The 15,987-nt window shown below is 35.5% G+C and overlaps 2 protein-coding genes across 4 annotated transcripts in view; both read right to left on the bottom strand.

Annotated features, from left to right (window-relative positions):
• Positions 1-15,987, bottom strand: part of LOC139969025 (protocadherin-15-like) — a 65,374-nt gene that overhangs the window by 17,084 nt on the left and 32,303 nt on the right. For all 3 annotated transcript variants that reach the window (XM_071973725.1, XM_071973723.1, XM_071973724.1), the window contains exons 16-27: positions 15,758-15,969; positions 13,747-13,879; positions 13,225-13,301; positions 12,595-12,679; positions 11,261-11,389; positions 10,543-10,851; positions 9,070-9,273; positions 7,710-7,829; positions 7,083-7,211; positions 4,154-4,260; positions 3,698-3,810; positions 2,427-2,582 (exon numbers count right to left, since the gene is read on the bottom strand). In XM_071973725.1, coding sequence (XP_071829826.1) covers positions 2,427-2,582; positions 3,698-3,810; positions 4,154-4,260; positions 7,083-7,211; positions 7,710-7,829; positions 9,070-9,273; positions 10,543-10,851; positions 11,261-11,389; positions 12,595-12,679; positions 13,225-13,301; positions 13,747-13,879; positions 15,758-15,969 — 1,774 coding nt within the window. The remainder of the gene's footprint in view (positions 1-2,426; positions 2,583-3,697; positions 3,811-4,153; positions 4,261-7,082; positions 7,212-7,709; positions 7,830-9,069; positions 9,274-10,542; positions 10,852-11,260; positions 11,390-12,594; positions 12,680-13,224; positions 13,302-13,746; positions 13,880-15,757; positions 15,970-15,987) is intronic.
• On the bottom strand, positions 42-2,255 carry LOC139969259 (uncharacterized). The gene is given in 4 exon segments (XM_071974174.1): positions 42-79; positions 521-1,330; positions 1,421-1,600; positions 2,156-2,255. Coding segments are annotated over 4 exon segments (1,128 nt in total).

Here is a 15,987-nt window from a genome sequence, read left to right as displayed (position 1 = left end):
TTACCATGGTATAACATTGAAAGATGAAACCAAGGTATCATTCAACTAGAACCAGCTGTAGCAATGCTAACTAACACAACTTACACAATGTATAAATTTAAAAAAAGTGAGATATACTTTTGAACTATCATAACAGGGAACCATAAAGACTTCTAATTACAGTAAGTCTTTAAATAATAACAGCAAATGGTGCCAGTCATATTTATGAAGAATGTTACCTCCCTTAATGTTACCTCCCTTAATGTTAACTCTCTCAACGTTACCTCTCTCAACGTTACCTCTCCGAATGTTACCTCTCTCAACGTTACCACTTTCTTAATGTTAACTCTCTTAATGTTACCTCTCTTAGTGTTTCCTCTCCTAATGCTACCTCTCTTAATGTTACCTTTCCTAATGTTACCTCTCCTAATGTTACCTCTCCAAATGTTACCTCTCTTAATGTATCCTCTCTTAATGCTACCTCTCCTACTGTTTCCTCTCCTAATGTTACCTCTCCTAATGTTACCTCTCCTAATGTTACCTCTCTTAATGCTACCTCTCTTAATGCTACCTCTCTAAATGTTACCTCTCTTAATGTTTCCTCTCTTAATGTTTCCTCACCTAATGTTACCTCTCCTAATGTTAACTCTCTTAATGTTACCTCTCCTAATGTTACCTCTCTTAATGTTACCTCTCTTAATGTTTCCTCTCTTAATGCTACCTCTCTTAATGTTACCTCTCTTAATGTTACCTCTCTTAATGTTACCTCTCTTAATGCAACCTCTCCTAATGTTACCTCCCTTAATGCTACCTCTCTTAATGCTACCTCTCCTAATGTTACCTCTCCTAATGTTAACTCTCTTAATGTTTCCTCTCTTAATGTTTCCTCTCTTAATGTTACCTCTCCTAATGTTACCTCTCTTAATGTTTCCTCTCTTAATGTTTCCTCTCCTAATGTTACCTCCCTTAATGCTACCTCTCTTAATGCTACCTCTCCTAATGTTACCTCTCTTAATGTTAACTCTCTTAATGTTTCCTCTCTTAATGTTTCCTCTCTTAATGTTACCTCTCCTAATGTTACCTCTCCTAATGTTTCCTCTCTTAATGTTTCCTCTCCTAATGTTACCTCTCCTAATGTTACCTCTCTTAATGTTTCCTCTCTTAATGTTTCCTCTCCTAATGTTACCTCTCCTAATGTTACCTCTCTAAATGTTACCTCTCTTAATGTTACCTCTCTTAATGTTACCTCTCCTAATGTTTCCTCTCCTAATGTTACCTCTCTTAATGTTACCTTTCTCAATGTTACCTCTCTTTATGCTACCTCTCTTAATGTTACCTTTCTTAATGTTACCTCTCTTAATGTTAACTGTCTTAATGTTAACTCCCTTAATGTTACCTCTCTAAATGTTACCTCTCCTAATGTTACCTCTCTTAATGTTACCTCTCTTAATGTTACCTCTCTTAATGTTACCTCTCTTAATGCTACCTCTCTTAATTTTTCCTCTCTTAATGTTTCCTCTCCTACTGTTTCCTCTCCTAATGTTACCTCTCCTAATGTTACCTCTCCAAATGTTACCTCTCCTAATGTTACCTCTCCTAATGTTACCTCTCTTAATGCTACCTTTCTTAATGTTACCTCTCTAAATGTTACCTCTCTTAATGTTTCCTCGCTTAATGTTTCCTCACCTAATGTTACCTCTCCTAATGTTAACTCTCTTAATGTTACCTCTCTTAATGTTACCTCTCCTAATGTTACCTCTCTAAATGTTACCTCTCTTAATGTTTCCTCTCCTAATGTTACCTCTCTGAATGTAACCTCTCCTAATGTTACCTCCCTTAATGTTACCTCCCTTAATGCTACCTCTCTTAATGCTACCTCTCCTAATGTTACCTCTCCTAATGTTACCTCTCCTAATGTTATCTCTCCTAATGTTACCTCTCTTAATGTTTCCTCTCTTAATGTTTCCTCTCCTAATGTTACCTCTCCTAATGTTACCTCTCTAAATGTTACCTCTCTTAATGTTACCTCTCTTAATGTTTCCTCTCTTAATGTTTCCTCTCCTAATGTTAACTCTCCTAATGTTACCTCTCTTAATGTTACCTCTCTTAATGTTACCTCTCTTAATGTTACCTCTCCTAATGTTTCCTCTCCTAATGTTACCTCTCCTAATGTTACCTCTCTTAATGTTACCTCGCTTAATGTTACCTCGCTTAACTTTTCCTCTCTTAATGTTTCCTCTCTTAATGTTACCTCTCTTCATGTTACCTCTCTTCATGTTACCTCTCTTAATGTTACCTCTCTAAATGTTACCTCTCGTAATGTTTCCTCTCTTAATGTTTCCTCACCTAATGTTACCTCTCCTAATGTTAACTCTCTTAATGTTACCTCTCTTAATTTTTGTTACCTCTCTTAATGTAACCTCTCCTAATGTTCTCTAAACGCTTACCAAGTGCTCGTTTTCTTCTCTTCATGGACGTTTGTGACTCTGAGCTCTGGATCTCAGCCAGAATTTCCAAGACATATAAACTCTGAAGTTCACGATCTAACTCCTTGGTGGTGTAGATGAAGCCCATATTGTCTACAGAAGTCATCAAAAAGACATCTGTAGTGAGAGAGTAAAAATAAAGGTTTGAAACAAAACAAATAATTCATCTAATTAACATGAAAATCTCTATCTTGCTCATCTAGCAAGATTTGAAAATGTAAGGCAATCCCATAATCTTTCATGTTTAGTACCAATTAGGTATTTTATATTATTATTCTCACACCAATATAACAATATTGAATATGAACCCTAAAACTGATGATCCTTTTTTGTTATTTGTTCATAGAGACATAATAGGTGGAGATTAACATTCATTAAGAGGGGATTAATACATGCTGGTTCAAAGCTAAATAGATTAATTTATTTGCTTGAAGTCTCCTAACTCTTTTGTTTAGTCTGTGAATGTTCAGTTGAAAGCAACAAGAAGGTTTATTAAGCTATAAATGTTTGTGCATGAAGTTGACAAAGACTACATCATCATGAAAAAAACCTTTGAAACAATACAAAAGAAATGAAGGCTGAGGAAGGTGGAGGAATAAATTAGATTTCATCTGTCGATAATGATACTACTATGATAATGATAATACTATGACATATTTGATAGATCCCAATATTTCAATTCTTTATTTAGAGTTGTGAGGAAAGGGGGTGAGGAGGGGGAGGACGGGTAGGGTTTGGAAGGTGAACACTTGGTTCCAGGATAAATGTTTTTCATTGTCCCTGTACACGTATTTTATTTTTAAATTGTATTTTTAGGTTTACACTCTTGTTCAAGGCCAAGACCCTCTCACACTACTTTACAACTTTACCCTGGTCATTAGTAACTTGTCACACCTACACACCAAAGTGTGCACAATTCAATCAATCTCTCCTGGGCACCACAACCACGTGTCCCCCGGGGGACTTCCCATAGGGTGCAGCCACAAACCGGCGCACACAACTATTTTCACAAGTTACCTCGCAAGTCCCCATTTATACACCTGGGTGAAGAGAGGCAATGGAGGTAAAGTGCCTTGCCCCAGGACACAACGCAATGATCTGGCCAGGACTCGAACCTGTAATCCTTAGATCACAAGCCCACTGCCTTAACCACTTGACCACAACGCCCTCTCATATATATATATATATTCATATAAATCAAGACTTTTCTGTTTGAAGAACTATTCACTTACTGCCTGCATTACCACTGATGATTGAGTAAGTAACAAGATCACCAACATTAGCTCTGGCTTTAATCTTGGTTACCAGAGAATCTGCCGGCTCTCCTTCAAACAATGACGTCACTCTGATTTAAAAAGAAATATACCAACATTGAAATACAATGACAATTATAACTGAAGAGTGTGAGGTACATCTCTTTTGTTTAGATACACCCACCAATTAAAAAACAGTACCAAAACATCTCATCAAGCTGAGCAAAGAACAACAGCTAAATCATGCAAAAAAGATTGAGATTTAATGCAACTGCAAGCTACATCTTTCTGAAGCAACCTCCATTTGAGTATTAATAAAAACAATGCTGACTTATACTTGCATCTAGTTCTAAGCTGCCATCATCTGACCAATCACCCTCCAAATCATAACTGCTTAGCCCTGTACAGTAAGTTCAACAGATGTTTATTACTAACCTGATTGGATTTTCTTCGAATATTGGTTGGATAAGTCTAGGTCGAATGATGACATCAGCTGTGCTAGACAGGGGAGGGATACCACTATCAACAGCAATGATGGTTAACTGCAAGAAGAATAACACTAAAATAACAGAACAAAGATACAGTACTCGTCAACAGCAATGATGGTTAACTGCAAGAAGAATAACACTAAAATAACAGAACAAAGATACAATACTCATCAATAGCAATGATGGTTAACTGCAAGAAGAATAACACTAAAATAACAGAACAAAGATACAATACTCATCAATAGCAATGATGGTTAACTGCAAGAAGAATAACACTAAAATAACAGAACAAAGATACAGTACTCATCAACAGCAATGATGGTTAACTGCAAGAAGAATAACACTAAAATAACAGAACAAAGATACAGTACTCATCAATAGCAATGATGGTTAACTGCAAGAAGAATAACACTAAAATAACAGAACAAAGATACAGTACTCATCAATAGCAATGATGGTTAACTGCAAGAAGAATAACACTAAAATAACAGAACAAAGATACAGTACTCATCAATAGCAATGATGGTTAACTGCAAGAAGAATAACACTAAAATAACAGAACAAAGATACGGTACTCATCAATAGCAAAGATGGTTAACTGCAAGAAGAATAAAAATAAAATCACAGCACAAAGATACAGTACTCATCAATAGCAATGATGGTTAACTGCAAGAAGAATAAACATAAAATAACAGAACAAAGATACAGTACTCATCAATAGCAATGATGGTTAACTGCAAGAAGAATAACACTAAAATAACAGAACAAAGATACAGTACTCATCAACAGCAATGATGGTTAACTGCAAGAAGAATAAACATAAAATAACAGAACAAAAATACAGTACTCATCAATAGCAATGATGGTTAACTGCAAGAAGAATAACACTAAAATAACAGAACAAAGATACAGTACTCATCAATAGCAATGATGGTTAACTGCAAGAAGAATAACACTAAAATAACAGAACAAAGATACAGTACTCATCAACAGCAATGATGGTTAACTGCAAGAAGAATAACACTAAAATAACAGAACAAAGATACAGTACTCATCAATAGCAATGATGGTTAACTGCAAGAAGAATAAAAATAAAATAACAGAACAAAGATACAGTACTCATCAATAGCAATGATGGTTAACTGCAAGAAAAATAACACTAAAATAACAGAACAAAGATACAGTACTCATCAATAGCAATGATGGTTAACTGCAAGAAGAATAACACTAAAATAACAGAACAAAGATACAGTACTCATCAATAGCAATGATGGTTAACTGCAAGAAGAATAACACTAAAATAACAGAACAAAGATACAATACTCATCAATAGCAATGATGGTTAACTGCAAGAAGAATAACACTAAAATAACAGAACAAAGATACAGTACTCATCAATAGCAATGATGGTTAACTGCAAGAAGAATAACACTAAAATAACAGAACAAAGATACAGTACTCATCAATAGCAATGATGGTTAACTGCAAGAAGAATAACACTAAAATAACAGAACAAAGATACGGTACTCATCAATAGCAAAGATGGTTAACTGCAAGAAGAATAAAAATAAAATCACAGCACAAAGATACGGTACTCATCAATAGCAATGATGGTTAACTGCAAGAAGAATAACACTAAAATAACAGAACAAAGATACAGTACTCATCAATAGCAATGATGGTTAACTGCAAGAAGAATAACACTAAAATAACAGAACAAAGATACAGTACTCATCAACAGCAATGATGGTTAACTGCAAGAAGAATAACACTAAAATAACAGAACAAAGATACAGTACTCATCAATAGCAATGATGGTTAACTGCAAGAAGAATAAAAATAAAATAACAGAACAAAGATACAGTACTCATCAATAGCAATGATGGTTAACTGCAAGAAGAATAACACTAAAATAACAGAACAAAGATACAGTACTCATCAATAGCAATGATGGTTAACTGCAAGAAGAATAACACTAAAATAACAGAACAAAGATACAGTACTCATCAATAGCAATGATGGTTAACTGCAAGAAGAATAACACTAAAATAACAGAACAAAGATACAGTACTCATCAACAGCAATGATGGTTAACTGCAAGAAGAATAACACTAAAATAACAGAACAAAGATACAGTACTCATCAATAGCAATGATGGTTAACTGCAAGAAGAATAACACTAAAATAACAGAACAAAGATACAGTACTCATCAATAGCAATGATGGTTAACTGCAAGAAGAATAACACTAAAATAACAGAACAAAGATACAGTACTCATCAATAGCAATGATGGTTAACTGCAAGAAGAATAACACTAAAATAACAGAACAAAGATACAGTACTCATCAATAGCAATGATGGTTAACTGCAAGAAGAATAACACTAAAATAACAGAACAAAGATACAGTACTCATCAACAGCAATGATGGTTAACTGCAAGAAGAATAACACTAAAATAACAGAACAAAGATACAGTACTCATCAATAGCAATGATGGTTAACTGCAAGAAGAATAAAAATAAAATAACAGAACAAAGATACAGTACTCATCAATAGCAATGATGGTTAACTGCAAGAAGAATAACACTAAAATAACAGAACAAAGATACAGTACTCATCAATAGCAATGATGGTTAACTGCAAGAAGAATAACACTAAAATAACAGAACAAAGATACAGTACTCATCAATAGCAATGATGGTTAACTGCAAGAAAAATAACACTAAAATAACAGAACAAAGATACGGTACTCATCTCACAGCTGTACAGAGAACTACTAGACATACATTGTCTTATGACTGTTTTTCCATTGTTCTACCCTCTTTACTATTTTCATGTCATGACAATGTTACAATTGCATCTTTATTCCACTTACCATATAGGTCTCTTGGGTAAAGTTGAGGTGGACCGAAGTAATGATTACTGGAGTAGACAGGTCTGAGCGTAACTGGAAGATACCAAGTGATGGCTCCAGGTGATACACCACAAGAGAGTTATCAGTGCCCTGTTAAAATGAGAGATACATGCTACTGTTAACACCCATGAATGACTTAAGCCATAGGACCCATGAATGACTTCAGCAATAGGTAACATCAATTACATTTAATGGAATTTGATATTAAGGTATAAGTGGCTGCAGTACTCCATTAGCGTAGAAAGCTTTCTAAAATCCTGAACTGTGGACTACAAGTTACAGGCAATCATACAGATTACTTAAGTAGTTCAGTGATGAGGGCTAAAATATAAATAGGTTGGCTAAGTTGCTTGTTCTTTATCCTTTCTTGTAATTCCGAGCTTTAAAGGAAAACATATCTTAACAAAGGGCTAGAGAAAGCAATATGATTGAATAGTTAGTTTAAGATTTGCTAGGTTTGGATAACTTAGATTAAAACTCCAGAGTAAAACCAACTTAGCATATCTGTTACTAATAACAGTCCTGCAATAATAAAGAAGACCCAAGCAAGATAAAATGAATGAATGAATGAATGAAACTGAATCCCACCTGTTTGTCTAAATCAAAAGCCTCAATGTGCATCACCACCTCAGTACCAGATGGTGCATCTGGTTCATAAACTCCTTCATAAACAGACTGATTGAACTGTGGTGCATTGTCATTCTCATCCTGTTTAAATTAAAGGTTGAAAAACTTACAATGTCAAATCAGTTCATTCTTGTATCAATCATAACAGACAAATGATTCTATGTTAATATTAAATGAGTACTTTATGCATTGGTATATACCATGCCTTACTCATTGACAGGAAGTCTCAATTAATACATCTTCAAACACAGCTGTGTATTACATCGATGGGCTAAGCTTCCAGAATGTTACATTTCTCAAGCTTGACTATACTAACTGTCATCTTTAACTCTTAGTAACCCTACGTCCAAGATGAGCTATTTTCACTTAAGGCTCTTTGCTGTACTCTTTGCATACTCGCAACAAGGATCTTCTTTGAACAATTTGCTAATATCTGAAACTTTCAGCAGCTGTTGTTTTGAAACTTATTAATAAACTGTACTTGCAATGGTGGGTATAGATTCCTGCTGTCATTGAATAACTGTATCATTTGTACATAAAGGAACTCAACGATATATTTGACCCTCCAATGAACAATATGAGAGAGTGTACGTGGCAAATTGAAAGTTGGTACAGAATGTCATGCATGAATGTACTGGCTGGAGGTACATACTGTAGGTGTGATGTGTGATGAGTGATAAGTAGTTAACATGTTCTATTTCTGTGTTGACATAACAAGATTCATCCACATGTAAGGTATATAATACATACATTTTTAACTATCACGTTTCCAAAGTGCTCATAACTCTGCTGCCTTCAAATGACCCTTGACCTCCACTAAAACAATAGTTTCTAGTACTGAATATGGCACATTCACAAATTAGGTTCACTGTCCATCCTATATTTCCCATTTTGAGATATCAGGTTCACAAAGTCTCAACATTTTGGTCCGTGCTGACTCAACTGTACCTTAATTAACAGCAGGTTTCTCGTAACCATCGTGAGGAATCTACATACTAATATCGATACCCATTCAGTCCTTCTCGAGATATCATGTTTACAGACAAGGTATTACAAACACAAGTTCATTTATTTATGATTTTATATGATTGGATGGTTCAACAGTTGGCACTGGAACCAGAAACATGTAGCATAAGCAGTCAGCGCAACATACCATGCAATACTGTGGGATATTCCAAATCTTTATTATCTTTTGCCCATGATCAGAAATGGAGTAAGTAATTACCTGAGAAAAGTTAATTGAAAAAATAATTGAAAAAAAGAAAAGAAACAACATACTGATTATCGGAGGATTATCAAAAACGAATGTAAAGAAACCTACCATGACATAAACAGATATGTTGGCAAGATCTGTGTTGTTGAACCCATCAATAACAACAACTTCCAAGTAGAAGGAATTCTTTGCTTCGTAATTTAAGGTAGATTTCAAGGACAGGGATCCGGTTTGATAGTTCAGGTGGAAGATGCTTTCGTCTCCTTCCAATATATAAAACTCACTGGTAGCAGATGCATTTCTATTCAACACCTTCAGAGGAGATAAGAAGATTTATTCAATCATTCTTACACATATCATTTCCATTTGCAACAACTTATTGATAGACTCTCAATAGTCTTCATTCCATATTCTTTGCATGTTTGGTTAACAACCTTCTATATTACAATCTTTTTCCTAAACATAATTTGAGCTTGTTGCACAAGAGAGTTACCCTATTACAACCATATGTAAATTTATCATCTTGGGTAAAACTTACCAGCCATTTAATACTGTAAATAACAAGAAAGTAAGATTTGGTGATTCCTTGCCTTTACAATTTGACATACTGTACCTGCTTGGCAACTGATTAATCTTTAACCAAAGTTACAAGTCAGAACCAAAATATCAGAGATTTTAAGCTCTCTTGAGTGACATAGCTTTTTGCCACATTCACCTGTAAGACTTCCAAGGCAAACTTGTTCGGTAACTTTCATTTTAGCATAAAAATATGGTGGTATTTGAAGCAGTGCTTGCTTGGTCCTGTGTATAATTTATACTGATAGCATAGGGTCCAATAGAACTGTCAATTAATTAGATTTTGAAAGATAGTCAAAAGGTTTGATGAAATTGTTGCAAACTAGAAGTCAGGCATAACTTTGGGCTAAAAGACTAGATCTCTAATCAAATTATCAGGGCTAATTAACAAAGGAATGGTTGTTTATCAGAGGCCACAATATAAGATGTACTCAGGGACAACACACTACATGTGAATGGAGTACCCATTTTGCTGGGGCCATAGAAAACTTGGACTATCAAATAACTGGACACAGCAGATGGACCACTGAGAGCAACACATTGCAGGCTTTGCACCACTGTAACCTGAGATCACATGTCAGAGGGCCGGAGACCTTGTCCTGCTTGCCTGATTTAGGACACTGTCATTCTGTTATGCCTTTGAACAACCATCACTATTTGGAAGGCCTAATGAGGGCTTTGTACCCATAAACTGTCAGACACACAATATGCTGGGGACTCTGTAACCTAGAATGTGGAATAAGGCTATATCATATCAGTCTTTCAGATTCTTTGGAGAACATCCCCCAGAAATGTCCTCAATCCACTTTTGGGAGGTCAAGTGGTCTACACCACAACCAGCTGGACAGGACTCATGATCCAGGCACGATCTGGAAGAGGAAAGTCTCTGTGTTGTTACAATAATCTCTGTAAAGGGCCCAAGGGCTGTTGACAGGTGTTGGACCCCAGTTGATCCATACTCTTAACAGCTCCTATAAGAATAAAATATAAAATTATATTACTTACTCTCAACATCAGGAAGTTGAGGGCGACATAGTTCTCCTGTATAGATGCAGTGTACTCTAGATATTCAAACACAGGAGAAAAGTCTTCCACGTCTTGGATGATGATGACAATGGTGACATCAGAGGACATTGGCGGTGTCCCTCTGTCATGAAGAGTTACCTCTACTTCAAGACGCTCCACATCATCCACAAACAATACTCGATCTGTGGTTGAGATGCTGCCACTAGTAGCACTGATCTTGAAATACTCAGAGTCCATGCTGAACCATACTTCAGAGTTAGGTCTCCCTTGCTCATCTGGGTCAAAAGCCTGTTGACAAGAAATGACATTAAAATGGCACATTTAATAATTGACACAATTTTTGGAAAAATTAAGTCATATTCTTGAAACAGATAGAGCATCACAATGTTAAAGTAATTTTTAGATAGCTCTTGCCTAAGCAGCATAGAAATTACGAAAACAAAATGTCACTATTTTTCAGTCTAACCCCTTTTATTAAAAGGTTTGTAAATTAGCTAAGCAAAGAATGATGTCACATTAATTATACAGGTTTTATTTGAGTAACAGTGTCATTTGAATGGAAAAATAAATAATATTGCCTGTTTCAAAGCATAAGGTTTTCTTTCTGTTTCAACGTATCATATTTGAAATCATCCTTTCATTATTGTTTAATACAGCTCTGAAGCTGTACGGACAGTATAAACATGAATACTCTTACTGAAATTTGTCCAATAAAGTCATCAGGTTGTCCTTCAACAATTAAAAATACAGCAGGTGCTGAGGAGTTCAGTTGAGGGCTGTTATCGTTAACATCAAGTACATGGATAATAACATCAGCAGTATCGACCTGGGTAAAGAGAAAAGGCAGAATTGAAGTGAAATGTCAGAATTAACGTTGCATGCCAGAGTGTATCACTTAGTAGAACATAAACATGGCCTATAGGGGAGTGGGGTGCACCAGGGGTGTAACATTGTATAAATATATGGTGGAATAAAACCCGGGATGAGCCCCCACCACCTCCCCAACGGGCAGACAATATTACAAAACTTCCAATGTATAGAACACATTCTATACATTCATTGTTTATTCTTAGTCAGTGTGAAGTGCACTTCAACAATGTTTATTCTTAGTCAGTGTGAAGTGCACTTCAACAATGTTAATTCTTAGTCAGTGTGAAGTGCACTTCAACAATGTTTATTCTTAGTCAGTGTGAAGTGCACTTCAACAATGTTTATTCTTAGTCAGTGTGAAGTGCAATTCAACAATGTTTACACTTAGTCAGTGTGAAGTGCACTACAACAATGTTTACACTTAGTCAGTTTGAAGTGCATTACAACAATGTTTACACTTAGTCAGTGTGAAGTGCACTACAACAATGTTTACACTTAGTCAGTATGAAGTGCACTACAACAATGTTTACACTTAGTCAGTGTACAGTGCACTTCAACAATGTTTATTCTTAGTCAGTGTGAAGTGCACTTCAACAATGTTTAAACTTAGTCAGTGTGAAGTGCAATTCAACAATGTTTATTCTTAGTCAGTGTGAAGTGCACTTCAACAATGTTTAAACTTAGTAAGTGTGAAGTGCACTACAAAAATGTTTACACTTAGTCAGTGTGAAGTGCACTACAACTATGTTAACACTTGGTCAGTGTGAAGTGCACTACAAAAATGTTTACACTTAGTCAGTGTGAAGTGCACTACAACTATGTTAACACTTGGTCAGTGTGAAGTGCACTACAAAAATGTTTATTCTAAGTCAGTGTGAAGTGCAATTCAACAAATATTTATTAAGAATGTTAACACAAGTCCATTCCTTGCCGTGACTAAACTACAAAATGGCTCAGTTATTACAAACAGCAATATCATGTACACATGGTTGTGTTAGATCAGTGGCAGTAATAACCAGTGACTTCTTAACACTATTCATACAACCAGTCCTTAAGTACTCTAATGTTATACATGTGACTACCTGCACTGGTATGTGTACTAGCTACTACACCTTATCCTTACAACATCTGATGTGACATTTATTACAACAAAAGCAGTACCTTGCCACCTGATTCAGCCTGCACAATCACAATGTGCTGTGATTGGGTTTCTCTGTCCAGTTCTTTAGCCAAACGGATTCCTCCACTGTTGTAAAGAAAAGCCATCTCAGGGATTATAGTCTTAATAGAATATAAATTCTGTATTTTTTCTCATTCAAATATAATGTCTATTTGTGATAAGTCTTTTTCACTAAGCAGTTGCTGTTACCTACTGCAGCTTCATCTTTCAATTTGTTAAAGAAAATATAAAGCAACTGTGCTTCAAAGTTGATAGGAAAAAAACCAAGAAAAATATCACCATGCCTTCACAGAGAGGTTGCAAAATAGGGTGAGATGCTGGATAACATACTGGATAAAATATGAGTAGTTAAAATTAATTACAAAGTAAAGAGAGATAGTTGATGTTTTGTTCATTGCCTCCACTTGACTCAACATCTTAAGACTTAGATTCTAACATGAGTCAGCATGCAAGTTTCAGATCACGTTTTACTACTGCAAGTTTTATAAGCCCGATTGTAATATGACAATGGCATCGAAAATAACCTTAGTTTTCTTCTACTATTCACATGTCTCTATACGAATTGTCAACTTTCTTGCTTCAATCTATTCAGAAATACCAAAGAGACGCACCTTGTTGGATCGATTGTGAAGAATCCATCATTTGATGTAAAACTGTACAAAATTGGTAGTCTGTTTGTCTGATTTGCCTAGTGAAGTAAAAGAAAGAAAGTCAGATTCTGTGAATTAAATTCAAATTCCAATATATTTCTCTTATATCATACAAAATAAACAGCTCACAGTACAGTAGAAAAATAGCGGGAACTAGAAAACAGAGATACTATATATTGAAAAGCAAGACCAAACAACAGAAAATCATTTAACTGGTATTGATATACATAATATTAAATGTGGATCAACAGCTATTTTGATACATTCCATAATATAAGAGCAAAATCCTCAAATATTTTGTTCTCGCAAATAATAACATAAGAGATGATGTGCTTTCAAATTTGTAACTAACCATGATCCTTCCGTCCATGCTATACCAAGCACAGACGTTACGAACCGACTGTGGACCAGCACACAAATCTAATCAAAGGTTAGTTACACACATACTACTTGATCATTGAATAAGCATCACAAAAGACTCACCTTAATTTCTGCAATTACAGAACCAACTTGAGTTCCCTCGGAGGCATAGCGTATGAATTCCTTCTGCACAAACACTGGTCCTTCGGTATCATTCTCACCAATCACTTTAATGCCAAGAGTAATTTCTAAAGACCTGCCATGAAATTTCAAATAGATAAAATCCATGCATCCTAATTACAGTAGTTGGGGAAGACAGCTGTGTAACTTTGAAGCTTTAATAGAGGTACTTGCCTCTATAAATACCACTGACTTTTCATCTGTAGTATGTTTATTCACAGAATCAGTTGTCCATGATGAAAAAGATGGATATATTATACTACAGCACTTATATTACAGCACTTCTTCATGACGTTATTCACATCCACACCATTTGTGCAGGAAGAATCTGAATGAAGATTGTAGAATAAGGGTGTGTCATATTAGCTATCTCCATTTGAGCAATGCTTAATAAAGAAAAGCGATTTTCTCCTTTTTTATTTTATTTTGAATGATTTGAAACTTTTGGAATCAATGGAAAGCGTATTAGAAAATCAATTTTGCTCACCTAGGGACATCAGCTAAACACTTTTTAACATGTAAATGAACTGATTCTACCTAAAAGGACCACTGCATGCGTAAAATACCAAACTACTAAGCTGATGCCTGTAAGTTTATAGCACTGTTGGTGCTCTAGTTTATAACAAATTTTCATGCTTCAGCTGCCGTTAATCTTTACTGTACATAAACAAAGTTCTGTGTATCAAACTTTCTTTAGTCTAATTCAGACATTGTTTTTCATCATGAAAGTGTAAATTACCAGCAACTCACATAAACTAATTACGCGATGAGTCTCTTTGATACCAAAGTGATATTTGTTTTGAGGTAGAGCTGGAAGATGTGTACCGGGGACATTGCATTAGCCCTTCATATGTAGAATTGCCATACACAATAATAATGGAAGATGTGTACCGGGGACATTGCATTAGCCCTTCATATGTAGAATTGCCATACACAATAATAATGGAAGATGTGTACCAGGGACATTGCATTAGCCCTTCATATGTAGAATTGCCATACACAATAATAATGGAAGATGTGTACCAGGGACATTGCATTAGCTCTTCATATGTAGAATTGCCATACACAATAATAATGGAAGATGTGTACCAGGGACATTGCATTAGCCTTTCATATGTAGAATTCACATACACAATAATAATGGAAGATGTGTAACAGGGACATTGCATTAGGCCTTCATATGTAGAATTGCCATACACAATAATAATGGAAGATGTGTACTGGGAACATTGCATTAGCCCTTCATATGTAGAATTGCCATACACAATAATAATGGAAGATGTGTACCAGGGACATTGCATTAGCCCTTCATATGTAGAATTCACATACACAATAATAATGGAAGATGTGTAACAGGGACATTGCATTAGCCCTTCATATGTAGAATTGCCATACACAATAATAATGGAAGATGTGCATCGGGGACATTGCATTAGCCCTTCATATGTAGAATTGCCATACACAATTATAATGGAAGATGTGTACCGTGGACATTGCATTAGCCCTTCATATGTAGAATTGCCATACACAATAATAATGGAAGATGTGTACCGGGGACATTGCATTAGCCCTTCATATGTAGAATTGTCATACACAATAATAATGGAAGATGTGTACCGTGGACATTGCATTAGCCCTTCATATGTAGAATTGCCATACACAATAATAATGGAAGATGTGTACTGGAGACATTGTATTAGCCTTTCATATGTAGAATTGCCATACACAATAATAATGGAAGATGTGTACCAGGGACATTGCATTAGCCCTTCATATGTAGAATTGCCATACACAATAATAATGGAAGATGTGTAACAGGGACATTGCATTAGCCTTTCATATGTAGAATTGCCAAATTGAATAATTATCTACATCCCATCAGATCAGACTGCACCGACTTCACTCGCAGATTAACATAATCCTTTCAAAGGCTACTTGTATATTAACAACTCACAACAAAAACGGATTGTCCACATCAGATGCTTGCAACCCCAGGACATAATCTCCTTTTGGAATTTCAATTGCATCCTCCACCAGAACAATTTTCACAAGAGAGTTCATTGACATCTCTGCAAAAGGGCTTGTTCCACTAAATGGAGTAAGAAGTCGAAGAATGTATGTATAGTCGGCAATCCTTGGCTTGGTGTCCACATCTGCGACTTGTAGCTTGCAATTGAAATTGAG

The sequence above is a fragment of the Apostichopus japonicus genome, chromosome 6 (assembly GCF_037975245.1).
Source record: "Apostichopus japonicus isolate 1M-3 chromosome 6, ASM3797524v1, whole genome shotgun sequence".
Taxonomy (NCBI): Eukaryota; Metazoa; Echinodermata; class Holothuroidea; order Aspidochirotida; family Stichopodidae; genus Apostichopus; species Apostichopus japonicus.
This window is presented reverse-complemented; position numbering and strand designations above follow the sequence as displayed.